General features: G+C 43.8%; 1 protein-coding gene across 1 annotated transcript; it reads left to right on the forward strand.

Annotated features, from left to right (window-relative positions):
• The first annotated feature begins 5480 nt into the window (after window positions 1-5480).
• On the forward strand, window positions 5481-26388 carry ggt5b (gamma-glutamyltransferase 5b). Its single transcript, XM_061263793.1, has 12 exons — window positions 5481-5714; window positions 13471-13598; window positions 13684-13779; window positions 14660-14855; window positions 15309-15469; window positions 19820-19966; window positions 23184-23314; window positions 23670-23854; window positions 24457-24548; window positions 24856-24962; window positions 25536-25646; window positions 26213-26388. The coding sequence occupies exons 1-12, from the start codon at window positions 5539-5541 to the stop codon at window positions 26354-26356; spliced, it is 1674 nt and encodes a 557-aa protein (XP_061119777.1). The 5' UTR covers window positions 5481-5538; the 3' UTR covers window positions 26357-26388.
• Window positions 26389-27913: the final 1525 nt, after the last annotated feature.

Genomic DNA, 27913 nt, shown 5'->3' on the forward strand with positions numbered 1-27913 from the left:
GATCAAGATTCAGCGACTGCATTGCTTATTTCTCACCTCAAATGGTTTCAGAAACGTATTTCAGACTGTCTGGACTGTTTAGGAGGAATAAAGAAAGTTTATCAAAGGTCCACCATATCATTATGTTTTGCCAAAACTGCAATCTACCCAATCAGGTGGCGACTACGTGGTAGACTATGTCCCCTGTTGCTGTAGATCCCTTTGGCCAACTGTTCTATTCTTAAGAGATTCGGTGCTTATTTATGACTTACAGTTATTCACGTGGTTATTTTCCTGAATTTAGGAACGAGTCCTTTCTTACAAAAACAGTAAAACAGATTTCCGATAAGAATACGAAAATGTTCTTGCATGAGGCCAAATGTGTGTCCCCTTTTAAACCTGGACTGGATGTGTATGTGTGTATATGTGTGTGTGTGTGTGAGAGAGAGTATGTGAGAGTAAAATTTCACAACAAGAGAAAGTTGATCCAAGTTTTGTAGGTTTCTTGGCATCATTGCACAATGAGCAATCACCCCCAAAAACCCCCTGGCCCTGCAACCCATCCTTATTGTAAATGTGACACAGAATGAAACTTTCCAAGAAATTCAAAGGCAAATTGTCTGCTTTCCCATCATAGTCAGCTAGAGAGGTTGGGCCGAGTGGGGTTGAGGGGGGAGAGGGGATGGGGTTCAAAATGTGGAGTTACTCAACATGTATCACTCTCAGAGATTTCCTTTCCTATAAATCAGCGGGGTAAATGTTAGGGGGGGGGGGGGTAAATGTTAGGGGGAGGGCCTTTCAGGCAGTAGGATAAATGGGAGGAGGCAGATGCCCCTGCCCCTTCCCCGTCAGCCTGTGGTTTCCTGCTTTGTGTGATTTAAATAGTATGTTACAAGCCGTGAATAACCCAGTATAATGCAGTAAAATCTGAATTACCCTCAAATATTCTTCACTGGAAACAATCCCTGGTTATGGGTATGGACTGCCATTAATGCCATTAATGTAATGCGATGAAACTTTCAAGAAAACTTCCTTTTATAGTTTTATTGCCATGTTGTTAGCCAGGGACCACATTTATACAAATGTTCATGAACTTAAATGTAAACATAATCTTAATAATCATGATTTTCATAATCACTTTTTTCATGACAATAATCATGTAGATATGGGTCAGGAGCTTCAGTCAATATTCACATCAACTATCAGAATGGGGAAAAAATTTGATCTAAGTGACGTTGACTGTGGAATGATTGCTGGTGCCAGACAGGGTGGTTTGAGTATCTCAGAAACTGATCTCCTGGGATTTTCACACACACTAGTCTCTAGAGTTTGCAGAGAATGGTGCATAAAACAAAACAAAAAATCCAGTGAGCAGAAGTTCTGCAGACAGAAACATCTTGTTAATGAGAGACGTCAGAGGAGAATGGCCAGACTGGTCAAAGCTGACAGAAAGGTGACAGTAACACAAATAACCACACATTACGAAGAGCATCTTTGAACACACAACACAGCATAAATGGATAGGCTAGAAGTAAAAAAAAAGTTAAAAAATACCTAATAAAGTGCTCACTGAGTGTATTTAGTCCTAGTCTCCAGACAGAAGATGCAGAAACCAATTCTATGGTAGAAGCGGTTTTATTTTATCTGCCCTTGGGAGGCAGTTTATCACCACACTGTCTCAGGTCTAAAACATTACATTTCATTACATTAAAGGCATTTGGCAGACACTCTGGTCCAGAGTAAAGATATACAGTTGATTAGACTAAGCAGGAGACAATCCTCCCCTGGAGCAATTAAGGGCCTTGCTCAAGGGCCCTGGCCGGATCTTATTGTGGCCACACCGGGGATCGAACCACCGACCTTGCGGGTCCCAGTCATGTACCTTGATTCATGATTTAAATTTAAATTTTTCTTAATTAGACTTTTAGTTCTCTTTAGAATCATGCTGTTATGGAATGAAATCTGGAGGGTTTTAAAGTGTGGAAATATGAGAATGGGGTTAAAAAACGGACAGTCCTCCATCCATCCATCCATCCATTATCTTAACCCACTTATCCTGAATAGGGTCGCAGGGGGGCTGGAGCCTATCCCAGCATACATTGGGTGAAAGACAGGAATACACCCTGGACAGGTCGCCAGTCCATCGCAGGGCACACACACCGTTCATTCACTCACACACAGGCAATTTAGACTCTCCAATCAGTCTAACCTGCATGTCTTTGGACTGTGGGAGGAAACCGGAGTACCCGGAGGAAACCCACACGAACACGGGGAGAACATGCAAACTCCACACAGAGAGGGCCCAGCCGACGGGGATTCGAACCCAAGACCTCCTAGGTGTGAGGCGGCAGTGCTACCCACTGCTCCGTGACAATCTTATCAAGATAAAAAAAGATAATAATAAAATAGAAAAACATTACTCACAGTGAATTCCTGGGACTGTATTTCAAAAACATTGCATTAAGGTAACATTAGTAGAGCTGTGCAGAGGCAGGGGAATGATGGGTTAATAGGCAGGCACTGTCTCTCTCAAACTGATCACAGTCTGGTTTCCTTTTGGGGATCTGCTGTAAGGCACACTTCCGAAAGCACCACCAAACAGTTCCTGTAACTTTTTGATAAAGAAGATACGTCAGTGGTCGTTGCACATGGCCACAGATAAAACTGCCTGGACGGATGACTAAGCATATTCTGCATTTTTATTCTGGTTAATATGGCTCGCATTCTCAACTAACAGTTACAGTATGCGGGCGCTGACCTACTTATCTGGGTGTTACCTCCCCCTCACCACACCTGCACTTCTCGGTCATGACTGCTGTCTGTTCTGGCCCCACAGTGGTGGACTGATCTCCCTGTGGATGTGAGAACGGCAGAGTCTCTGACCACTTTCAAACGCAGACGGAAAGCTTATCTTTTCAGGCTGCACCTTTCCCTCCCTACCTCAACACCATGATTAGCTTATATATGCCATAGACTGTAATGGCACTTATAGATTGATTGATTGATTGATTTTATTCAATGTATAGTTCTAAGAATACATGGAACAGAGGACATGCATCCCAAACTTCATCAAGGATAAAAACACAATAAAGTCACAGACTTGTTTCCATTGTGGTCCTTGGTCGAGGACAGACAAACAAAACAACAAGGAACAGGCACAATAGGCACAAAGGAAGATAAGACTATGAAAGCTGTAAGTACGTTACAATGCTAAAATATTAAGACAATGATAAATACAAAGGTAAAATACTAAAACAATACTAATTACTAAAAGTGATACATAAGACTACAGTTAAAAAAAATAAAAAAAATAAAAATAAAAAGTACCTAAAACACCATGTTACTAAGAGACATTTTCTCTGAGCCAGGACTTTACTTTGGTCTTAAAGGAGTGCACACTGGATACACTTTTGATCTCGAGGGGCAGCATGTTCCAGTTGACAGTTCCACTAAACCTGTTTTTGCCCATGTTGGTTTTAAACCTGGGCAGGCAAAGATCAGCAACACTGGCTCTTGTATGGTGATCATGAGTGTCACCACATCTCTTAAGATAATCCTTAAGATACATGGGGGACCTGTTGTTACATATGTTGTGGACCATGCTAAGCTGCAACTGGACTGCCCTGGCATCTATGGGGAGCCAGCCAAGCTGCTTAAAGTGCTCTTTCCCTATATGGTCTCTAGGAGATAGACCCAGGACTAGCCTAATTAGTTTGTTTTGTGAAACTTGAAGTTTGTCTTTGAGGGCTTTTGACAGGCCTCCATACCACGAGCTGATGGCATAGTCAAAACAGCATAAAACTAGAGAGCTAGCCAACAAATACAGGCTAGCTGCATCTAGGAAAGGAGCTTTTCTGGCTAAAAATTTGGTTCTACCATTGACCTTACTAATGGTCTTGAGAGCCATGGTTTCACCACCCAGGCTGCTGTCCAAGATACAACCCAGATAGCTCACTGAGTTTTTAGCAGGGAAGATCTGGCCTCCAAGGACAATATCAGGTGATGATATAGATGATATAGATATTGTTGTGTTGTTTTGTATTAGCTATGTATTAGAGGTGTCCTCTTCACACTTGTTCCTGTGTTCAATCTGCACGTCATTGTACGTAGCCCTGGATAAGAGCGTCTGCTAAATGCCTTGCAATGTAAAAAAAAAGAAGAAGACCGTTTTTGCTAAACCTCTCAGCCTCTTTCAGCCCTTGTGGTCTTGCTATTCGTACAACCCGCTGTGATCCTGCTAGCTAATGCTGCCTCCCCTTTTTGGATGCGATTCACTAATATCGGCGTGTGCTTTGAATGCATGTGAACCGGTTTTGTGAGTGAAATGTCACGTGTGGGGTTTTTATAGTATGAATGTCGCATGTGTGAAGTGGATTCCATTCTGCATTATTTCCGTGGGTGTAGTGTAACTTCTCCCAGTAGAGCTACCCATAGGGGAATTAATGTGTGGGCAACATGCTAACTAAATAAGCTAGTACCTGGGACCTTGTTAAATAAGGTAGACAGTCCAGCCCGTGTTAATTTTTTTCCCTTGAAATGTTTATTTTATAATTGAAATAAAAGTTACCTCATTTTACCTCATTTTGTGTGTGTGTGTGTCATCCTGGGGATCCAAACCTGCATTGAAATCGCCTCTTGGCAGCAATAATGACAGTACCAGGACATTCTGGCAGAAAATCTGGTTGTCACTGCTATTGGAAGCTGAGACATGGTTATGGCTAGATTGTCCTGCTGGACAGCGACTCCGAACACACAGCAAAATCCACACAGGAAACCTGTGGTCTGAACTGTAGAGGGGGTCCATAAGGGCAAACCCAAGGATATCAATGATGGTCCAAAATCCAACCAAATGTGTTCACCAACCTAATGACACTTCACAGGAGCTGTCATCTCTGCCAGGGGTGTTTACACAAAGTATTAAATCAGGGGTGCCAATAAGAGTTTTAATTATAAATACACTTTTTGAAACACAAATGTATGGGAAAGCACCTTATCCCTACACAGGTATGACACTGTTGGTAACACAAAGTTTTACCAAATAATTAAAGTGACCGTTTTCTCAGGAAGCAGCAAATCCGATGTTTGTGTCTTGAGTCAGGAAAGTATTTATTGCAGGAAGCCAGCATGAAGGATTCACACAAAAGTATCCATCGAACCATTGGAGTTCGGGGACTTTATACAAGTACATTTGCAAGTATTCAAATTTGGGTGCTAAATACAGTGTGACCTTTGATTGGTCATTCGTTATACAGGGTTGCCCTATAGGCTGCAATTTCTACCGCTGTGTTTTATTGGTTGTCTGTAAAACAATGGAAGCTTCCTGCGGACATTAACATGCATATGTGAAGTTTTTGTAATACACAAATCTGTCTGTCTCCCAACAACACCATTAAGAAGAAAACCCAAAAAGTTTCAGACGCAGCTCCATGTCTTGGAGCGTGCTTTCTCTGAGAAGGGGGCGGAGTATACCCCCCGCCCCCCACGGTGGAACTTGTTAGAATTGAAAAGCTCCGCGCTCACTTAGCAGGCTTAACACGCGCTAGAACTTTTCCAGGAAGCATGGCCCGGACCAAGCATAGATCAAGACTCTGTTGCTCCCTGTGCCTCGCGCTGCTGAGCGTAACTGCGGTAGTCATATTGTGTGTAGTCCTAATTTCCAAGCTCCGATGTTCAGACGGGGAATTCACGCGCGCAGCGGTCGCCGCAGACTCACAGATGTGCTCGGAGGTCGGCAGGTAATAAACCTTAGCAGCTGTCACGTTCGCTGCCCAGCGCTTCAGCTGTGCGTAGTTTACGAACGCTGCCCGTTTCCATTAACTTGATTATCCTGTTTGTGAAACGGTTGTTATTGGTGTGCTACAGATGACTCATAATTTTAGTTAATGATAAATTAGGCCTTTTGCAAGTTGTATAATTTGTGCAGGATTAAACTCAATTTGCTAATTATTTACATAATATTCTTAAATCAAATTATCTTTCGATAAGTCCGATGCAGCACTCGTATATCAAGTCTGTAAAATTAATATTAACACATTGTGGACATCGCGCGTGCTATAATCGGCAGCTATAAACGGTTTAAGAGATTAACACGTATCTTAAAGGGCGTTTAATGTTGCTCTGCTCTCGCGTTGGCATGGAGCTCTTCTTTCATTCATTAAAAAACTAAAAAGATAAATAAAAAATAAAAAAACATTTTGACCGAAGAGTTTTAATAAAAACTGTAATACTATACTTGAACTATTGAAAAACATAAATTGTCAGAAACATCCGGCTTCATTTATGTACAAGGTCGGGGCAAATTAATTCCTCAATGATTTTTACGAGGATGGGGTTGTGTTGTATAGTTATATCCTTGAGTATTTAATAGCTATTACTGGCTGTTATTATCTTCTGCACTTCTATTTCCGCCCTCCTGGCTACGGTGTAGCAACAAGCGCACAGTCTCGGCTCTGTGGACTCCGGAGCGGACGCTGTTGTCACACAGTGAGTCACAGGTAGTTCATGATTATTGAAGGCAGTGGACCTCTCTTCCTGATCATGCTGTAAATAACAGAAGGGAAAAGAATGTTTTTTTTTTGTGTTTTTTTTTGTTACTATTCCAAGTAGCTGTTACTTAAGCTTGTGCAATACTGGATAGTATTTCAGTTCTTGCCAGTTAATTATTACTAATGCACATTTTAGAGGCTGTATGTACTAATGTACTTTTGGAGGCTGAAGTGTGGTATAAAATGGAGTCGATGAGTTGGAATTAAAGAAGCACCTACAATGTTTTTAGGAGTGGGTTTCTGTTTGTCCATTTGGCCTTGTTTGCTAAAGATTATTTATAGAATGAGCCAGTGACATCCTACTGTTTGTCTTTGTTTGCCAAAAATCATTTCAACTCAACCTTATAAGGTGACTGTTGTATTTAAAAAAATGAATGTAATTACATGGCAGAAAACACAAGAGTTCACAGGCCTCCAATTTCCACTGAAGCGCTATTGAGTCAGGTCCCAGAGGGGTGCAGGTCTGGACTGAGCCGTGAGCTCACAGGAGCTGGCACCCTTCCCTGCGTGGGCAGTCCAGCCTCGCCCCCCGTCCCCCACCTCCACCCCCACCCAGTCCATACGCTCTGGCAACGGGTGCATTAGTTCACTCTGCATGGCTAATACTTCACAATGTGTTTTAGTCATCTGGAACCTGACACACCTCCATGCTGGTTTGGGCGAATCGAACAATGGGGCAAATGCGTGTTCCCGCAGGCCAACGTTCTTATCCATCTTCGTTTTTTCCCCCAATAATCTGTGTTTTAATGAGGTGCCTGAGGCTGAAACTGAGCCACCAGCTTGATAAATCATCATGCCTCGTGAGGCATACGTTTCCTTCAATAGCAAGAAAAATGACCCCCCCCCATCCCCAGCAACTTGGCACACAGAGCAGTGCTCTCCTCATTTCTGCCTTACGGGCAGTTAGCTTTCTGGTGGCTAAGATGACACGAGACATTTGTTTCCTTTTTGGCGACATGGAGGAGTGTGGCGTGTGCTTTCTCTTTAACAGCTTTCTAGAGTGAGATGTGTGTTTCCTCTTATGTGGGCGTGAGATGTGTTTCCTCTTTGCTTACATGCAGGAGTGAGATGTGTGTTTCCCCTTTGCTGACACGAGGAGTGCGATGTACGTTTCCTCTTTAATAGCATGCAGGAGTGAGATGTGTGTTTCCTCTTTTATACAGGAGTGAGATGTGTGTTTCCTCTTTTATACAGGAGTGATACGTGTTTTTCCTCTTTTATACAGGAGTGAGATGTGCGTTTCCTCTTTTATACAGGAGTGAGATGTGCGTTTCCTCTTTAATAGCACGCAGGAGTGACATGTGTGTTTCCTCTACGACAGCATGCAGGAGTGAGATGTGTGTTTGCCTGTTAGCTGGCAGGGTGGACCGCAGTGGTGTAGACACAGTGGACTGGCATGTGTACGATGCAACCTGAGCCCGGAGCCCACTGTTGGCTCACACACCTGGACACACACACTGTGACTGCCAGAGGGAGAGAGGAGAAAGAACAAGAGAAATCATTTGAAAAATTAATTTTCCTGATTGTTCACATAGGGCATAGGTCACAAAGGCTGCTCATATCCTCTGGCACTGTTCTGAAAAAAATTGGCTCAGGCGGTAAGAGCAGTCGTCTGGCAGTCGGAGGGTTGCCGGTTTGATCCCGCCCTGGATGTGTCGAAGTGTCCCTGAGCAAGACACATAACCCCCAAATGCTCCTGACAAGCTGGTTGGTGCCTAGCATGGCAGCCAATTGCCGTTGGTGTGTGAGTTAGGCATTCCAAATAATTCTGGTATTTGGTTATTCTTAAGGTGAAAAAAACGGGTATTCGGTTAATCAGGAATATAATTAGACATTCTGGACCATACCAAGATCACGTTTATTGATAACTTTTTTCCAATGCAATTACAGTTTGCATCTATCTTTCAGAAAATATAGACTAGTAAACTGTGTTCTTGCGTGCTGATAACTAACTAATATCAGTATTAGCCTACATATTAATCTGTTTGCAAAATGTCCAAAAATAAATTGGAATATAAACTGTAAACCATTGGAGACATTTATTAAATGTCAACATTCGAAAACCTTGTAAGCTTAGGCAAACAGACGCAAGTCATCCCCCATCCTAAAAAATAATAATAATAAAAAAATCTCTGTTTCATTGAATCTTTTTATTTTATTTTATTAAATTAAAAAGCGGGGAAAATTATGCTTATCTACCTTAGGCTAATGTGACGTGAAAACCCGATTATTCAGCAGTCTAACTGCAACTGGTAATGAACTTTTCTAAAATGGATTTTCTCAACGGGACTTTATACTCCGCGTTGACGCAGGCCCGGCAGTATGTCCCTGGCTGTCATATTTGCAATCAGTCTTGTTGTCTTTTTTCTTTCATTTTTAACTTGCATCACATTTGCGACTGACTGGGCTAGCGAATGACGTTACAGGAACTTCCGCTGTTTTGTCTTATCGTCATGCTTCGATCGCATGTGGTTAAACACTGCGCTTGTTGAATTGTGATACGCAAGATTGGCACCACATATCTTGCACACTATGACGATATCCGTGCACATTCCTAGTGTGAGTGTGTGTATGAATGAATGGGTGGACGAGAGGCATCAATTGTACAGCGCTTTGGATAAAGGAGCAGTATATATTCCAACCATTCACCAAATCCATTGGAAAAGACGTTTTTAGTCATAATGACCCCAGTTTCAGGAATAGCCTGCCAAAGTTTTTCTCCATTGTTGTATTGTTGGCAACTGTGTTCAAAGACAGCAAATATAGTTATGCAGTGATCACAACTTCAAATACATTCCCTGAGCTCTGGTTCTCTTCAAACAATTATCTTCACTCTCCACACAAATGCAGGCACTGAGGAGCCTTTTGCTCACAATATTCTCAAGCTTTTCCCAATATGTTGTATTCACTCTGTGTGAATGCACGCAATGCATGCAAGCTTTTGATTCAATAATCAGTTTGACATCACATTGTAAAGAGACACACCAGGTTGGTCCCCTACAGTGGCCTCAGACCCATTGACTTTTTGCCATGGGCGTAGGTTTGATTTTTACATTGGTAGGGACACAAATGGGGGAGGTTCAGAGGGGATGTGACCCCTACTGAAAGCTGAGGCATTGTGCATTCATGATAGACTTCTTACCACCATTTCATGTCACCTAGAGCCTTAATTTATGGATAATTATGGTGGCCAACACACTCATTAGCAGACACACAGATCCAGAGGTGCAGCACATTAGTGAATCCTTTACTCAAATTTGCCTGCTGAATGGGACTTTGAAGAGCACATTTTAAGGCAACTACTGTCGCCTATTCAAACCAATGATCTGCAAACATGTATTTACGTCAAAAAATAAAAAGAATAATAAGATTGCTAGTATTATAAGACTAATAAGATGTTGAAGATTGGTGAGATTAATTATTGTGACTAATACAAAATCGAACAACTAATTTTTATTCAAAATACAGTGGTGTCGTGTTCCAGTGTATTCTTCTTTGCATGTTGCTGGCATCCGCAGGTATACCTTTGCCGGTCTCTCTCAAAGATTCTCCAAATAAAAAAAATTGCTACACATTAATATACTAAAGATAATTGTGTAATTCAACAAATATAGGCTAACTGTTACTCATACCATTAAGCCAGCACCTGCAATAAATAATAGTGTGTTGCTGGAGACAGCCAACAGCAAGCCTTAACATTATACTGTTGAGCTCCTGTTATCTTTTCAGTTCGGGCTGCATCACATTTGCGACTGGCTGGGCTAGTGAATGACCTTATAGGAACTTGCCTGCCTTCCGCTGTTGTGCAATCCGCTGATGCTTCAATCGCATGTGTTTTAACACTGCTCTGGTTGAATTGTGATAAGCAAGATTGGCACCACGTATCGCACACACTACGACAGACAAATTACTGTCATCAGTATCTAAATATTGCCAAACTGGACACTTATTTTAAAAGTTGAACACGCCATGTTCAATCACAACATCACAACTACACATTAATATACTAAAAATAATTGTTCAGTTCAAGAAACATAGGCTAACTGTTACCCAGTTAAATGTTAAGCCAGCTCCTGCAATCAATAATAGTTTGTTGCTGAAGATCAGATACCATTTCTTCAAGTCGACAGCAAGCCTTAACATTATACTGTTGAACTCCTCATTTGGGTGTCCAGTCACAAAGTGCTGTCCATAATATTAGTAACAATCTGTACCTAGTTATGTAGAAAAAAATGGCCTTGTTTTTAATTAGCCTACTTTTTTGGTCGGATGTCGCCCTGCTAACGCCAGCACAGGGGACATGTATCGACCACCAGTCGTGGTCTTTCTAAAAGTGGAGCCACTCTAAGCCCAAAAAGGTGGCACATGTGAAACTCTATGATATTTTAGCTCTCAAAGAATATGTAGGCCTAAATGATCTACTCGCTAGTTTATGTTGTGAGGGGCCGCTTCCACTGCATGTTAGACTGTAGCCGACATGACAAATTCATATAACACCTACCCCATTGTTTCTTCTCAACTACTTTAATTATATTGATTGCAACACAATCTTCCATGACCTTTCCTAAACGGTACATGTGTTTTTGACTTGACTTGACAATTTGTGCCATTTCCAGGAACCGATCATAGGCTAACGAACAGAACCGCTTCCAGCAGTTCAATGGTAGCCAAATGATGGCAAAGTGAAAACCATGTTTTTAAAAGCCGCAGTATATCAAAGAAAAATGGAAGCAGAGGGAGTAGATGGTGGAGATGGAGGTGTGAGACATTAGGGTTAGAGTTACAGCGCTCAGTATGACTGGCCTAGAGTTATAACAGCATTCAGTCTCACTGGCCTAGAGTTATAACAGCAGTATAACAGCGTTCAGTACGACTGGCGTAGAGTTATAAGAGCAGTATACCAGCGTTCAGTACGACTGGCGTAGAGTTATAACAGCGTTCAGTACGACTGGCGTAGAGTTATAACAGCAGTATAACAGCAGTATAACAGCGTTCAGTATGACTGGCCTAGAGTTATAACAGCAGTATAATAGCATTCAGTCCCAGTGGCCTTGAGTTATAATTACAATATAAGTTTTCAGTACCAGTGGCCTACAGTTCTTACTACAGTCGAACTGTATTCAGTCCCACTGATGTACAGGTTTACTGTTACAGGCAAGAATTCAATGTATATATCCAATGTATAGGACTCTGCAGTAGCACTGTCAGAAACCGCAAGATAACAAAAAAAAAAGCAAGGAAGAACTGATCCCAATGGAAAGGAGTCTTAGGGAGACTCTCCTTACTGGGGAAACCCATGCTCTGCTAGGCAGGTTTAAGAAGACAAAGATCAACTCCCCCCCCAAGCTTAATATCCATCTCCATCTCCAGTTACAAACAGAAGTTATATGATAATAGGAAGAATATGTCCTGGTATTTTCTTTTACCGAAAAAACCCCCAAAAAACCCCTTACTGTAAATTGCCTGTGGAGAAATCAGCAGGCACTTCCCTTTGGCACAAGGTGAGGCCGGTCTGTCTTACACTGGAAATCACAGAGCGGCAATATGATACCGACTATGCAGCAGTGTTGCTGAAACTACTCTGAAAGCACAGACCACCAATAACTAAACAGAGAAAGTGGTTGTTCAAACTGCTTTGTGAAAAAATGATCACAGAGGACCATTATCATGTTACCGGACATGAGGCGTGTATAAGCAATGCCGTCCTTTTGCACACGGGGAGACACAATCTACAGCTCAGTGGGGAGAACCAGCAATGCATACAGAGCAGAGAGTTTCTCATTAACTAGGATTAGAGAGAAAAGAGGGGAAACGGTATTTGGTCAAAGGGTCAAACCACCCCTCAAAACAACAAAAAAACTACAAAAACCACTACACAAATTAAATTAAATGTCAATAATATGTGAACAACGTGTGTGTGCATGTTGAAATGGGAACACATCCAAGCAACACATTTTTATTATTGTCTCATTCAGGAAGCTGGATCCTTTCCAAGAACAGTCATATTGTGTATCATTGCAACACAAAAATCAGTGTCCAACGAAGACTCCTGCCACTATTTTTCTACTTACTAGGGACAGTGCACATTAATCAACATTTTCATTATAATTATCTAGAAATTAAGGCTCTAGATGACATGAAATGGTGGTCAGAAGTCTATCATAAATGCAAAACGCCTCAGCTTCCAGTGGGGGGTCACATCCCCTCCGAACCTCCCCGATTTGTGTCCCTACCAATGTCAAAATCAAACATACACCCATGGCAAAAAGTCAATGGGTCTGAGGCCATCTGTAGTCCCTAACCTGCATGTCTCTCAGGTTTCATACACAGCTTAATCTCATGGCAGAACAATTTATTAACAAAAAATGATTAATGCTTTGTATACCCAACAAGAATTCAGATTATGATTCATTCACTGTGAAGCCCTGGGGAGCTGTGAATTAAGCACAGATTAGTCCTTCTGCAGAGCTGGCAGGACAACAAAGATTTACAGAAAGAAAGGATTTGTGTCCTTCTTGGTGGCCCCTGCGGTTTAATGAACTCTGACATTTTTTCGCCTTGAGTGCTGGGTTCCCCTGGTTTAGTCGCCTGTTACAACCTCTGTCGTAAGGTTTTCTTCACGGTTATGCATCTGTATTGCATGCGTGACAATCTTTGCTTTTCTTCCCACATGTCTGTGGTCTTTGATGGTTTCTGCCCTGAGAAGTGATGGCACTGTATCAGCTGTAGTTAGAAGCACTAACCACTAGTACTATCTACTAACGCATAATACTGTGAGTGTGTGCATGAGTGTCTGTGTGTATGCATGCGCGTGCGTGCGTGCGTGCGTGCGCGCGTGTGTGTGTGCGTGCGTTTGCGTGCGTGTGTGTTTGTGTGTGTGTGTGTGTATGAGTGGACACACAGGGTTTTGTCAGTTTGTCAGCTGCCTGTGTTTGCTCCTGTACAGAGACATGTTGAAGCGTGGTGGGTCAGCAGTAGATGGCGCCATTGCAGCACTGCTGTGCACCTCTCTGGTGCACCCCCAGAGTATGGGGATGGGCGGGGGTGCCATATTCACCATCCTGGAGAAGAGTGGTAAGGAGACACAAACATGTCTCATTACAAACTGGCATAGGGTTTTTTGGCATTTGAGTAATATGCCATATTTCTGAACTTCCAGGCAAAGTGAAAGTTATCAACTCCAGAGAGACTGTCCCAAAGGTTTTCAAACCAGACCTGCTGAATGAATGCCCAAAAGAATTCAAATTAATGCCAGGTATGGTAATGCTATTCTCTGCAACCACCACCACTGCAGACTTTTCAAGTTGTATGTCTAAATATAATCATGCCAAAAATGTTAGAATGTGCATACTACTTCACAGGCAGCTTTTCTTTAATGTATTTTTATTCAATATATCTTTATCCAAGTTCCTGAGCAAGCTAGTTTACTAAACCTGTCACGATTAGTTTTCTAGTTCTACATGTTGCTGCCTTCCAGGCTTCACTGAGGGAAGGAATGTTCCTTGGGCTCTTGGCTGCATCCTCCATCTCCCCTTTATAAAACAACATTCAAGTGCTACAATTATGCAAAACAGGATTTCAAACAGGATTTCCTTGCTTACATTCACATTACTTGAATCAATGAGCTCAAGAGTTCACAGAGCTGTTAACCGGCTATTGTCTGTTCTACTGGCAGCTCCGGTTAACGACCGAAGATGCACGCCCCCGTGGCGTGACATCTAACGTAATTGCTCTCTGTTTAACCCATGATCCATCACTTTGACTGCATTGTGCAGGTTGCGTTTCTGATTCAGCCAAGAAGACGGTAACCTCCTGTACTGGGCTGTCATGCACCATGTGGCGTCTGTCATTGAATTCCTGAAGCAATAGGACATGGGCCTCCCCAGTAACTCTTTATAGCTTTCTGGAACACACAGATATCTGTACATTTCACAGGCGGGTGAATGCTGGCAAAGACTCGGCACAGTATACACACAAGAACACAAGAAAGTGCACCAGTCGTATTCCTTACATGGCCTTACAAGCAAATAAATTGTTTTTTTCCATGCAAAGTTATGATGGGTAAAGTCAATGGGTGTCTTGGTAAGTCTGCCGTCTCTTGGTGTTGATGAAGGCACTCTGTCGCCCTCCTGCAGGCAGCCAGTGGATCGGGGTTCCCGGGGAGATCCGGGGGTACGAGCAGGCTCACCGCCTGTATGGCAAACTGCCCTGGGCAGAGCTGTTCCAGCCCGCCATCAAAATGGCGCGGGACGGATTCCCCTTGCCTCCCGTCCTAGCAATGTACCTCCATGACAAAAATATCAAGAAGAAAGTGGAGGAGTCCAATCTGTGGTACTGAACCTCCCAAGCTCACAGAGACGATTTCATGTCCCCATGAAACACACCAGTACAATTAACATCTCTGCACCACATTAAAGAGCACAATCAGAACATTTAGCATCTCTGCATCACATTAAAAAACACATCCGTACAATTAACATCTCTGCACCACATTCAAGAACACAACAATACAATTAACATCTCTGCACCACATTAAAGAACACAACAGTACATATAAACTCAACCAAACTTGTGGCTTTACCATAAGTGGTGCATGAAAACACAGCTTAGGCTGGTTTCAGCGGGAATTCTCAAAAGTTACACTTGTTTGCAAATTTAGGACTTCTGGAAGCACGGTCAAGAACTCTGCTTCCAGTTTGAGTTGTTGGCACTAACAAGGCTCCTTTCTCAGAGCATGTGTTCTTACAGTGACGCTGTACATTCTCACTGGTTCTGTTCTAACAGCAAGATATTCTGCAATAAGAACAAGACAGTTCTGCAAAGGGGAGAGACACTGAGGTACCCTAAGCTGGCAGAAACCATGGCGACCATCGCCGAGCGAGGTGCTGACGCATTCTACAAAGGCAAGATCGCTATGGACCTGGTCCAGGATATAAAAGATGCAGGTAGGAAATGCACAGATGAGGTGCATGCCATGTCACGGCATGCCTTTGTGAGTGCGAGTGTGTTTGCGAAGTATTTCATGCAGTGCAGACCGTAAGTATTTGGACAGTGATACGCCTCTTTTCTTTTTTTTTGGTTCTGTACTCCACCACATTGAATTTGAAATAAAACCCATGACAATGGAGTTATGGAGTGCAGACGTTTAGCTTTACTTTAAGGGTTTTTACATCTACATATATTGGGTGAACAGTGTAGGATTTGTAGCCATTTTTACACATATTCCCCCAAATTTTAGGTGTGTCAAAATCAACTGTAAATTATGAAGAAGTAAGAATGCAGTGGTGAGCTCATCATTACATTACATTACATGGCATTTAGCAGACGCTCTTATCCAGAGCGACGTACAACAAAGTGCAAATCAAACACAAGAACAAGTGCAAAGAGGACCTGAGAGGACAGTACAGTTCCGAGTCCTAGTGTAGACATACAGATAATCAGAACCCTTGAAGAGTGCAATCAGCTTTCAAACTAGCATACCACAGTCGGCAGCTAGAATACCCTGAATACAACAATACAACAGCCAATAATAAAACAACAATACCTATACAAGTAACAATATCTATACAATCTATACATAAGTGCCATTACAGTCTAAGGCTAATCATGGTGGTGAGTTGGGGAAGGAAAGGTGTAGCCTGAAGAGATGGGTCTTCAGTCTGCCCTCGAAGGAGGTCAGAGACTATGCCGTTCTGACATCCACCAGGAGGTCATTCCACCACTGTGGGACCAGGACAGATAGCAGTCGTGAGCGTGAAGTGCAGGTGTGGAGAGGGGGAGGCGCCAGATGGCACAAAGTGGCAGAACGGAGGGGTCTTGTTGGTGTATAGGTCTTGATAAGGGATTGAATATATACATATATACATATATAACTGGCTGGTATGCGAGCACCAAAGTTTTAAAGCTGCGTGGAGTACGTGGTGAGAAAGGGTCGGATTCTCCGGATGTTGTACAGGAAGAACCTGCACGCCCGGGTCACCGTAGCGATGTTCTCGGAGAAGGATAGCCTGTTGTCCATCACCACTCCAAGGTTTCTTGCACTAGGGGATGAGGTCACTGTGGTGTCCCCTAGTGAGATGGAGAAATCAGAGAAGGGAGAGGTTAAAGCAGGGATGAAGATTACCTCTGTCTTACCTGGGTTGAGCTTTAGATGGTGGTTGCCCATCCAGCTCTGGATGTCTCTCAGGCAGGCGGAGATACGGGTAGAGACCTGTGTGTCTGATGGGGGGAAGGAGTGAAAGAGTTGGGTGTCATCGGCATAACAATGATGGGAGATGCCATGCGCAGAGATAACGGGGCCAAGGGATCTCGTGTAGATGGAGAAGAGGAGGGGTCTGAGGACTGAGCCCTGGGGGACTCCTGTAACAAGGGGGTAAGGAGTTGACACTCCTCCAGCCCAGGACACCTGGGAGGACCAGCCAGAGAGATAAGATTTGGCTGTGCCACAGATCCCTGTAGATGCCAGGGAGGCTAAGAGGACGGAGTGGTTGACCGTGTCAAACGCCGCAGAGAGGTAAAGAAGGATCAGGACAGAGGAGAGAGAGGTTGCTAGTGCGGCCTGAAGGGACTCATTGACAGAGAGCAGTGCAGTCTCCGTCAAGGGGCCAGGTCTGAAGCCGGACTGGTGGGGGTCCAGCAGGTTATTCTTTGAGAGGAAGGAAGAGAGTTGGTTGGAGGCGGCTCGTCCAATGGATTTGGATAGAAAAGGAAGGAGAGATACCGGACTGTAGTTTTTAATGCAGGAAGGGTCTAGAGTGGGTTTCTTTAGGAGCGGGGTGATGTAGGCCCTCTTGAATGATGACAAGGGAGGTGACAAACGGGAGGATGTCAGACATGATTGCCTGAAAGAGGTTTGAGGGGATGGGGTCCAGGGCACAAGTAGTATGGCGGTGGGAGAGCAGGAGGTGAGACACATCAGCATCTGTAAGGAGACAGAAAGAGGAGAAACAGGGGGCAGACACAAAGGGAGGCAGGCATAGAAGTGGTGGTGGTCGCGAAGGTGCTGCGGATATCTGCAACCTTCTCATCAAAAAATAAAAGTCATCAGCAGTAAGCAAGGACTGAGATGGTGGGGGAGGTGTGCTGAGGAGAGAGGAGAAAATGGAGAACAGTTGACGAGGGTTAGGAGTGGAATTCTGGATTTTTGTTTGGAAGTAATTTCTTTTGGCAGTGGTGATAGCGGAGGAGAATTCCGCCAGGAGAGACTGGTAGGAAGACAGGTCCGATGGGTCTTTTGATTTTCTCCACTTCCTCTCAGCTGCACTTAGGCTGGGCCTGGAGGAACGTAGAAGGTCAGAAACCCATGGGCTGGGAGGGGACGATCGAGCAGGCCGGGAGACAAGAGGACAGAGAGAGTCAAGGGCTGAGGAGAGAGAGGAAAGCAGCACGGAAGATGCGGAATCAGTGGGTAGTTTGGAGAAGGATTCAAGAGGAGGGAGGGAAGCGGTGACTCTGGGGGCAAGGGAGGAGGGTGATAGAGAGCGGAGGTTATATCGGACAGAAACAGTGGGGGTGAGGGAAGGGGAGGGAGGCAGAGGGGCTAGGGGGATGGAGAAGGAAATGAAGTGGTGATCGGACTTGTGTAAAGGGGTAACAGTTGGGTTAGAAGAGGAGCAGTTCCTCAGAAAGATCAGGTCGAGAAGGTTTCCAGCCTTGTGAGTAGGGGGAGAGTGCTGCAGAGAGAGGTCAAAGGAGTGAAGTAGTGGTAAGAAGGCAGCAGACTGGGAGGCTTCCAGGTGGATGTTTAAATCTCCCAGGAGGATAAGTGGGGTGCCATCCTTAGGGAATGAGCTGAGTAGAGTGTCAAGCTCATCAAGGAAACTTCCCAGGGGACCTGGAGGACGATAAACGACGACAATATAAAGTTTAACAGGGTGAGTAATTGAGACATCGTGGCATTCAAAGGTGGATAGGGATAGGTCAGTGAGCGAAAACGCTGATAATTTCCTGGAAGGGGAGATCAGCAAGTCAGTGCCACCTCCACGGCCAGAGGGCCGGGGGGTGTGTGAGAAGGAGAAGGAGGATGAGAGGGCAGCGGGGGTGGCGGTGTCCTCTGGTGTAATCCTGGTCTCAGTGAGGGCAAGGAACTGTAGGGACAGGAGGGAGGCATAACCAGTAATGAAGTCAGCCAGCCTTCATCAATGCCAAACAAGCTGGCAAGCCTCAGGAATAGAATGGCCAGGTTACAGTTTGCAGTTGCAGTGTTCTGGAGATCAACCTGTACCAGAGTGATGGAAAGAGGAACTTTGAAAAAATTCACAGCTCATGACAGCTCATGATCCAAGCATACCACCTCTGTCAAACATGATGTAGAGAGTGTTATGGCTTGGGCATGTATGGCTGCCACTTGATGATGTAACTGTTCAAAGTAGAAAAAGGATGAATGCCAAAGTATACAGAAACATCTTGTCTGCACAGATCCAAGCAAACGGATTTAACAACGCATTATCCTCATGCAGCAGGATAATGATCCAAAACATACTGCCAAAGCAACCAAGGAGTTTTTTCAGTCCAAAAAGTGTAATGCTCTTGACTGGCCAAGTCACTCACCTGACAATTGAGCATGCATTTCACTTGCTGAAGACCAGGCTGAAGGCAAATGGCCCCCTGACACACAGGAGCTTCCGGTGATGACTGTGGGTCGTAGACTTTAGGTAGTCATTGATTGCAAAGGATTTGCTACGAAATATTAAATGTGATGACTTTATTTCAGTTACCTTTGGTCCCATAAAATTGGGTGGACTATGGCTAAAAATCTGCAAGTTATTAACCACCTAGTGATCGTTTTATTTCAACCGTTTGTTTGTTGGAGTACAGAGCGAAAACAACAAAAATGTGCCACTGTCCAAATATTTGCGCACTGTAGTGTATGTGTGTGTGACTTGGCTCCACATTTATCGGTATAAAAAACTTTTAACAATTACATTTTATTTCTGTAAAATGTTCTAGTATTGTTTCAGCGAAGTCTAGACTTTATAGTTTTATATCCCTTCTCTCTTCTTTCATTCTTATATTTTTATTAAAATCCCCATAAAAACCCCTCTCCCCCACCTTCCTATGGGTGTTCATAGCGCCAACGTGGTGCTGGGGAGGGGTATGGGTTTTAATTCAGTGCGTTTTCAACTGACACGAACGACCACCTCAAGCTGGGTGCAGCATTCAGGATCTTATTCATGATCACTGAAATTGGCCAGTGTGTGTGTGTGTGTTTGTGTGCGAGTATGTGAATTTTTGTGTGACAGTGATTTGTGAGCTTGTTTCTCTATTAAAAAGTGTGTTTGGATTCTCCGCTCCAGGAGGGACATTATCACTGGAGGACCTGGAGTCTTTCCAAGCGATTGTGACTGAGGCTTGGAGCATGACCCTGGGAGAATACAAAATGTACTTCCCTCCTCCCCCGGCTGGGGGCGCCATCCTTGCCTTCGTCCTCAACATTATGAGAGGTATGAGCTCCCGGCTCCTATAGAGAAATATTCAGAGATTTCTTAAATGCAAATTGTAGTTGTCACACGCCCTGTGATTCCCCTGGGGGATGCGGCACTTACGGGATTTCCCCCAAAGAGAGAGAGCGCGCCAACACCAACACAAAATAAATAATACATACATTACCATTTACATTAATGGCATTTGGCAGATGCTCTTATCCGGAGCAATGTACAGTTGATTAGACTAAGCAGAAGACAATCCTCCCCTAGAGCAATGCAGGGTTAAGGGCCTTGTTCAAGGGCCCAACACCTGTGCGGAATAACTGTGGAAATAAGTACACTTTAAGCACCTGGGCTGAGTAGTTACATTACATTACATTACATTACATTAATGGCATTTGACAGACACTCTTATCCAGAGCGACTTACAACAAAGTGCAAAGTGCATACCCATAACGAGGGATAAGTGTGCTGAAAGACCCTAGAGGGAAGTACAATTTCAATTGCTAGTTAAACGCAACCCAGGTGCGTGTGCAGTAGGCGGGGCCGAGACCATCTGCTTCTCCTACAGACCGCTTGTCACAATAGTGTTCATAATTATAGTGTTCATAACAACGGGGATTGGATTAGTGAAAATCATCTGACATGCTCTTACATTAAGGAGTGAGCATTGACAGGAATGTCCGTCAGTGCCAAAACGGTAAAGTTTCCTCTCCAGGTGAAACGTGGGTGTATGGCCACGTTTTGAGGCAAAGGGTGACTTGTTCCTAGGAGCGATTAATTCCAAATATGGGCGTAGGCTACAGACGATGTTCCCCCTTGAACCTCAGGCCAGGCATGCAGTCATGTGTTCATGCATGTTGTTCATTGGCTAATCAACTACAGTACGTTCATATTGAGATGATCAAACAGATTTGTATTCGACTGATCTCTGTGTAACGTTTCTGAATCATACAACCTTAACAATAGTAGTTTAAAAGTTTATTACAGTCCTAGAATGTAATGTATGGGGCTTTGTCACTCTGGCCTTGTAATAGGTCACTGTGCATCGAGATTTATAACAACTTGTGACAGTAGATTGTATGGATTCCTATAGGAGCTGCTCAGTGGTGTGAGAAGCTGATTCCAGGATTCCATGTTTGACTATGAGGCTTTTTCACACCAGATCATACACACTTGGTACCAATATGGCAAGGACAGAGTAGGAATGAAAAAAAAATCTTTATGTGAACAGAATCAGTATCTGGAGAGTAATTAGTTCAGTGTGAAGGAATGTTAGAATTTAATAGTTCTGTCCAAGGGTTGGGAAAAGTCACAGTTTTGAATGAACTTCAGTGGGGGAATTTGCTGATTGGCAGCAGTAGTGCCTAATCAGAAAGTAGTAATGGGCAAAATCAAATTCTATATGAGGGCATTAAGGCCAAACATCATATTACAAAAGCACTTTCAAAAAAGCCATTCAAATAATTAAATGTCACAAGAGAAAGAAGCATACAACTGGAAATCAGTTTAAACCAAAACAGACACACAATGTGACAGGAAGTGGCCAGACTCAAACCAAAACATTTACACTATAAAACCAAAATATTGCCTTTAATTACAATTTTTCTCAGGCAAGACATAGATGGCTGGGCAGGTTCATATTTTCATATGGGTGGTTACTGAGGCCACTGCATAATTAAAGTGCTGCACAATGTCAGAGAACCTTCTAGACTGCTTGCTTTTCTCATTGCACACCTGTGTGGTGGTACAGCCATCGCTAGAACCACAGGCCCAATAATTATGTTGTAGGTCACAGTGGTTCATTCAAGTCATTGATTGGCTGAAGAATCCACACACCTTGTTCTCAAGGCCTTAATTGACAGCTGATTGGAAGGAAACTGAGACGGGTTTGGACCCAAAATGCACGACTCAGAAACAATAGTGAAGTAAAGTCCCGTCAGGGCTTTATTTGGGGAATATTCAGAGAGCGTAGTCAAAAACAAGCAATGTTCGTACGTGTAAAATCCAGCCAAAAAACCAAAGCGCAGTACCGAGGGAAAAGGCAGTCTTGTAATCGGTACACCATGCAAAAAGTCTGGTACCCAGGAAAGCTGTCAGTGGGGCAGAAGTACAGGCGGACAGTAAGCAGCCTCAGGGTCGATGACAGCGCAAGAGTCAAGACCAAAGTCTGCTCCGCGGGGCAAAAGCACAAAGACAGCAGGCAAAGGCATGGTACAGGCAGGCAATGCTCAACAAAACAGAAGTCAATAATCTTTGGTCAATAAACAGGCTTGGCTTGGCTCGTAACAGGTAGACAATGGCTTGCCAAACCCACTAAAGCGATGCACTGACAAACAGGAGGCAACCAATTTCACAAAGACAAGCCATGAAACTGAGCTTAATATGCAGGTGAAGACAGGTGTAGACAATTAGCTAAGAGAATGGAAATCAGGTGTGGAGGATTGACAAGTTAACGAGGTAATTAGTCATCGTTAGTAATAAACCTATCCTACCCAAGCATTAGTAAATTAGTAAATGACATGCACAAGAAACGTAAGGTAACATGAACACATGATTAGAATGTTAGTATCACCCAATCCTGATCTAGCATTAGTAGATTAGTAAGTAGACAAGGGAAATTGAAACAATTAGGGTGTGAGTGACAGAAAGGGAGAGAGAGAAAACAGGAATGCAAGATTTGCAGAAAGACATGAAAAAGTGTATGCTAATCAATGACCAGTACAACGTAACATGAAACATAAATTGTGACATAACAAGTTTGCAAAATAAGACAATAAACTAAATAACATGACATGGCAAGACTAACAATTAAATTGTAACAACAACAAAACATGAAACATAACATAAAACATAAAAACATGGTGATACTAGACTAACATAATAGGTGACATGACAGTAACATAACCAAGACAATAACTAAACATAAAACATGACATGACAAACATGAAACGTGACAGAAACCCCAAAAACCTGCAGACACTGCAGCCCCCTGGGAATTCAGTTTGACACCCTTGTTGTAGGTAATTAATACGGTCATTAGAATAGCTGTATCACTCACTTTACTATACACATACATACAAATGTGACCCCATTTACTCTGATGACATTATCCATAGCAACACATTCTGCATCACTGGAATGGCATGGGCAGTGCTGGCCGCAGGTGTCCCATCTGGGTTCATGTTCAGCGAACACATGTTCAGTTATGTCTGTCTGATTTTCCTGTGTGCAGGATTCAACCTTACAAGCTCCTCCATGGAAGGTGATCAGCAGATTCTGACTTATCAAAGGTTTGCCGAGGCCTACAAGTTTGCAAACGCAAAGAAGAAGTGTATCAGAGATCCCAAATTCAGCTCGCCAAAAGTGAGTTGCTATGACTGTCGTTACAAATTTTGCCATGATATCCAGTCGTGTTTACCGAAAATGCCGTAGGCACAAGTGAGGTTGAGTTGGAAACATAAACAGTGTTGTTGGCAGTGTTGCTCTTTTTTTTTTTTTTTAACATTGATCCAGGTCACGGTATCATCACAACCCTAGTGGCCATGACCTATTCATCTCCCAAGTATGGTTTTTACCACTGCACATTTTCTGAAAAAAATCCCCCTGCTCAAATATCCATCTGGTTATAAGTCGTCTTCACCAACTGTTTTCTGCTTCAGATCAAGTCCACCAATGAACTTTAAGTTGACTGATATGCTCATTGCCTCCCTATCTGCAGGAGGCCTCCAGGCTGATCGAGGATGACTTTGCTGATCACGTAAGAGCAATGATCAGCAGCAACACCACCCACGGCCCCGAGTATTACAACATCACGCCCAGCATTGACCATCAAGGCACAACACATATGTCCCTACTGGCAGAGGATGGTACTGCAGTCTCCGTCACCAGTACCATAAATCACTTGTGAGACCCTATCCTCCTTACACCATGTCTGCCTGCTCTAAATCACTATGTGCACGTGTAACCCTTGTGTAACCCTTGTGTAACCCTGCTGTAGGCATGATTAAGTCCCTGCGAATGATATTGTAAGTGTAACATAATTTGTTGTAAGTGCAGTTTTCAGACATTCTGAATCCACTGTGTAAGCATTACGTAAGAGTGGTGAGTCTTCTGTGCAAGCATGATGCATCCCTTGTGTAAGGGTAATAGCCTTTATGTAACCTTTATGTAAGGGTAGTGATCAGGGTTTGACATGAACTTTTTGGCTCACTAGCCACTGTGGCTAGTGGTCCCTGACTCCTGGTGATGATACTTTTGTGTAGTGTTGTGTAGTGTGCTTCTTCTCTCTTATTTATATAGCACCTTTTGTCCAATGCTTCTTATTCACCCATTCACACACACATACCAACGGCGATTGGCTGCCATGCAAGGTTAGGTGTCTTACTCAGGGACACATGACGCAACCCTCCGACTGCCAGACAACTGCTCTTACCGTCTGAGCCAATGTCACCCCTAATGTAGCCCTTGTGTAATTGTGATGTTCAGACTTTTTATCTTTGTGACAGCTTTGGCTCTACCATCTACTCTCCCAAAACTGGTGTGATCCTAAACAACCAGCTAGCGGATTTCTGTGGGCTTGTGGATCGCATATCCAGTGGTAAGGAGCCGGCAGACTGACTCTCTCTTTCCTCTGTGTGGAGCCCCACTGTTAGAAATGTGTGTGTGTGTGTGTGTGTGTGTGTGTGTGTGCCTGTGCATGCATCAGGGTGCTACTGTAACATGGTCTGCTATTGATCTGCACTTCGTTGTACGTCGCTCTGGATAAGAGCGTCCGCTAAATGCCATGTAATAATGGTAGCGTGGTGACCTGATATCATAATGATGCTGATGGAGTACTGGTACCCTGATGTGGTCATGGGATAATGGTAACATGTTATCATGGGAATGGTTTCTTTCCTCTCCAGGAGAGCAGCCCCCTTCCTCCATGTCCCCATCACTGCTGCTGTCCGGGAGGAAAACCCTGGTGATCGGAGCATCTGGAGGCAGTATGATCCCTACAGCGATGGCCCAGGTCAGTTCACTCCTGCTGCTCCCGCTACAAACACTGATGCTACTACGTCATAGCAGTCATCGTGTACAAGTTCTAAATGACTTTCTTAAACCTCTGCTTGAACACTTTTGTTAGAAAACAGTGTCCCGAAATTTCACTGCATTTTTCATAAACGATGCCTTCAATAATTTCAACTATTTTGTTTGTAAATAGTAAATGGTTGGCATTTAGATAGCGCCTTTATCCAAAGCGCTGTATAATTGATGCTTCTCATTCACCCATTTATACACGCACTCACACACCAATGGCGATTAGCTGCCATGCAAGGCACCAACCAGCTGGTCAGGAGCATTTGGGGGGTTAGGTGTCTTGCTCAGGGACACCTGGACACACCAGCAACCCTCCGACTGCCAGACGACTGCTCTTCCTGCCTGAGCCAATGTCACACCATGCATGTATGCAGTATGGTCTCAGCAGGGCTGGAAGCAATACCCTGTAGCAGAAATTATGATGCTGACTATGCCAGTGCACCATGAGTATAAACCAACATGCACTCAGAAACACTGACCCTGCCCCCCTCTCACTGCATCCCAGTCTATCATGAACCACCTGTGGTTTGGGAAGAGCCTGGAGGATGCCATCTCCGCCCCTGTGGTGTCTGTGAACTCCAAAAATGATCTGAACTTTGAGCCCAAGTTCAACGAGGTATCGGTCCTGCTCCCCTCTGACAGCACAGTATCACAATATTTATCCATTTCACTCGCCACCAACACCTATTTAATACAAATGGACTCGACTTAGGTCCAAAAATACTAGCTAGCTGCTTACCTGGGATAAAAAATAAAAAAAAATAAGAAATTACGCATTATAACAGCAAAATGATTGTTGACTTTTGTTTTGTCTTCCCCGACGACAGCCATTTTTGTTTGCCACACAGTGCCTTTTCCAACTGTTAGTCGAACGTTAGCTAATGCCTGTGGTGAACAGAAAAAAGTTTCAACATGTTGGCGAATGTTGGCTAATGGTTGCCGTCTTCAAAGCACATCTGCACAAGCAAACTTTTTTTTTTGCAACCGACTGATCTAGTGAGCGGCATGACTCCACAGCTTTGATAAAGGACGCCATTTTAGTAATGTTGACCTCTGCTTGAGTCCTGTGAGAGGGTGGATTGGGATTGGAAAGGGGAAGGGGTTTGGGCGGAGACAGGCGGGATCTGTGGTCTATGTGATCCATGGGCGTGAGGTGGTGCTGACTGATGTTTCTGGCTTCAGCGGGTGAAAAAGCGGCTGAAGGAATATGGCCACAAGGTGGTGGAGGGGCGGCACTTCAACGTGGTGAACGCGGTGGTGAAGGACAGAGGCTGCATCGCCGCCAAGTCGGACCTCAGGAAAATGGGCAAGGCGGCAGGCTACTGAGGACTCGCCCGGTTGGGCACTATGGCAACCGGGGCCGGGGACTTGCAGGGGAAGACTGCGGAGGATTTGTGGGGAATTCCTCCAGTGGTGCAGAGGTGTGTCACTTGTGACCGTTTGAACTGGCTGTGTACCACTGGACTTGGCCCAGTCAAACCCTGTGGCTGAAGGTGGCAAGCCTGACCTCTTGGTCCCGATAGGAACCTCACCGTGTACTGCCTGGAACAGCAGCTTGGCCTCACAACTGTGTAGTCTGTTCACAGCAGAATGAGAATCCAACATTGTGCTATCAAAAAATGGTAGCACAATACATTATGAATTGTGTTTGTTAATTTGATTACTCACACGATCACTGCAGCTATTATGAGTTGTCGCTTTATGTGTTTTTTGTATTAAAAGATTTTTATTACCGAAATGTACCTGGCTAAACAGGTCCATTTCCAAGCTGAATTTCATTTATTTCTTGCGTCGGAAGTTTATATACATATATTATGTACAGGCTATACTAACCTTACCTTATTAGCAACGTGCAGGGGGATTAGACCTCACACAAATGAGCAAATGAACAAGTGGTGAAAAGGATTATCTCTAGTTCGGGGCACACCTCGTGCAGCCGTGTTCGGCGGGAGCACGACACCAAAAATGATTGCTGTGATTGCATGAAGATTGGAAACCCCAAACCCCTCCCCGTCATCTCTCATCAGACACGACACTCGCATTGAGGACCAATTTGAGACCCACATTCCTGGTTCCAAAAACTTTGTGAGTCGCTCTGGAAAAGAACAACAGCTAAAATAATGTAATGCGTTGTAAACAAAGTGGCTTTTCAGTGTTTGTATATTGTTACACCAAGACATTGCTAAAAGAAAGGGTCTATTGCAGTGTGCCTTCTTAGTATAAAGCCGTGTATTAGGAAAGGTTTCCAAAGTACCGTACGTAGGATTTGCTGTGTTTTAAGTTTACAAAGGTCTTTGTCGCAGCGTGCAATTGGAGTTGCGTATCGGCTGACCCTGCCAATCCGAAAGTTAATTGTTGTGTTTTCCCGACCATTGTGCACATGCACCTATGTAAAGGCGTTGTGGAGAATGGAAACATTTTAATATTTGATGTCATCTGTGACTGAAATGATTATAGCGCTGGGGCTATTACTTTGAAAACGCCGTGATCACAAAGAGGGTGAGCTGACAGCACAGTTAAGGAAAGCCATGGTGGGCATTCGCTTTTTATCAGCATCCCCCTCAATTACCCCCCCTCAAATTTTCTCTGTACCCCCACACTTTGACCATTGACTTTGAATAATCAGTTACTTTGAAACACCCGGAGAAGAAATATTGCTCTGCTCAAGAGGCTTTGTCAATCATAAAGTAATAATGATAATAAATATTAATTCCTTGCATATATTTACTGCTTTCCTCATACTCATATAGATGCAGGGCGACACTCACCTCAACCACCACAAATGTGCAGCCTCTGCCTCAGGGATGCAACAGCTGCCATTTTGCACCTGATGGAGACAGAGATAAACATTTTTTTTTGCCAGATAAATCCGGGGATGATTAG

Source organism: Conger conger, chromosome 12 (genome assembly GCF_963514075.1).
Source record: "Conger conger chromosome 12, fConCon1.1, whole genome shotgun sequence".
Classification (NCBI taxonomy): Eukaryota; Metazoa; Chordata; class Actinopteri; order Anguilliformes; family Congridae; genus Conger; species Conger conger.

Excerpts from the sequence above, each read along its gene's own strand:
- ggt5b (XM_061263793.1), top strand. The coding sequence starts at position 5,539 with ATGGCCCGGACCAAGCATAGATCAAGACTCTGTTGCTCCCTGTGCCTC. Across the intron at positions 19,967-23,183 it reads CGTCCTCAACATTATGAGAG|GATTCAACCTTACAAGCTCC; the intron begins GTATGAGCTCCC and ends TCCTGTGTGCAG. Across the intron at positions 23,855-24,456 it reads ACCAGTACCATAAATCACTT|CTTTGGCTCTACCATCTACT; the intron begins GTGAGACCCTAT and ends TCTTTGTGACAG.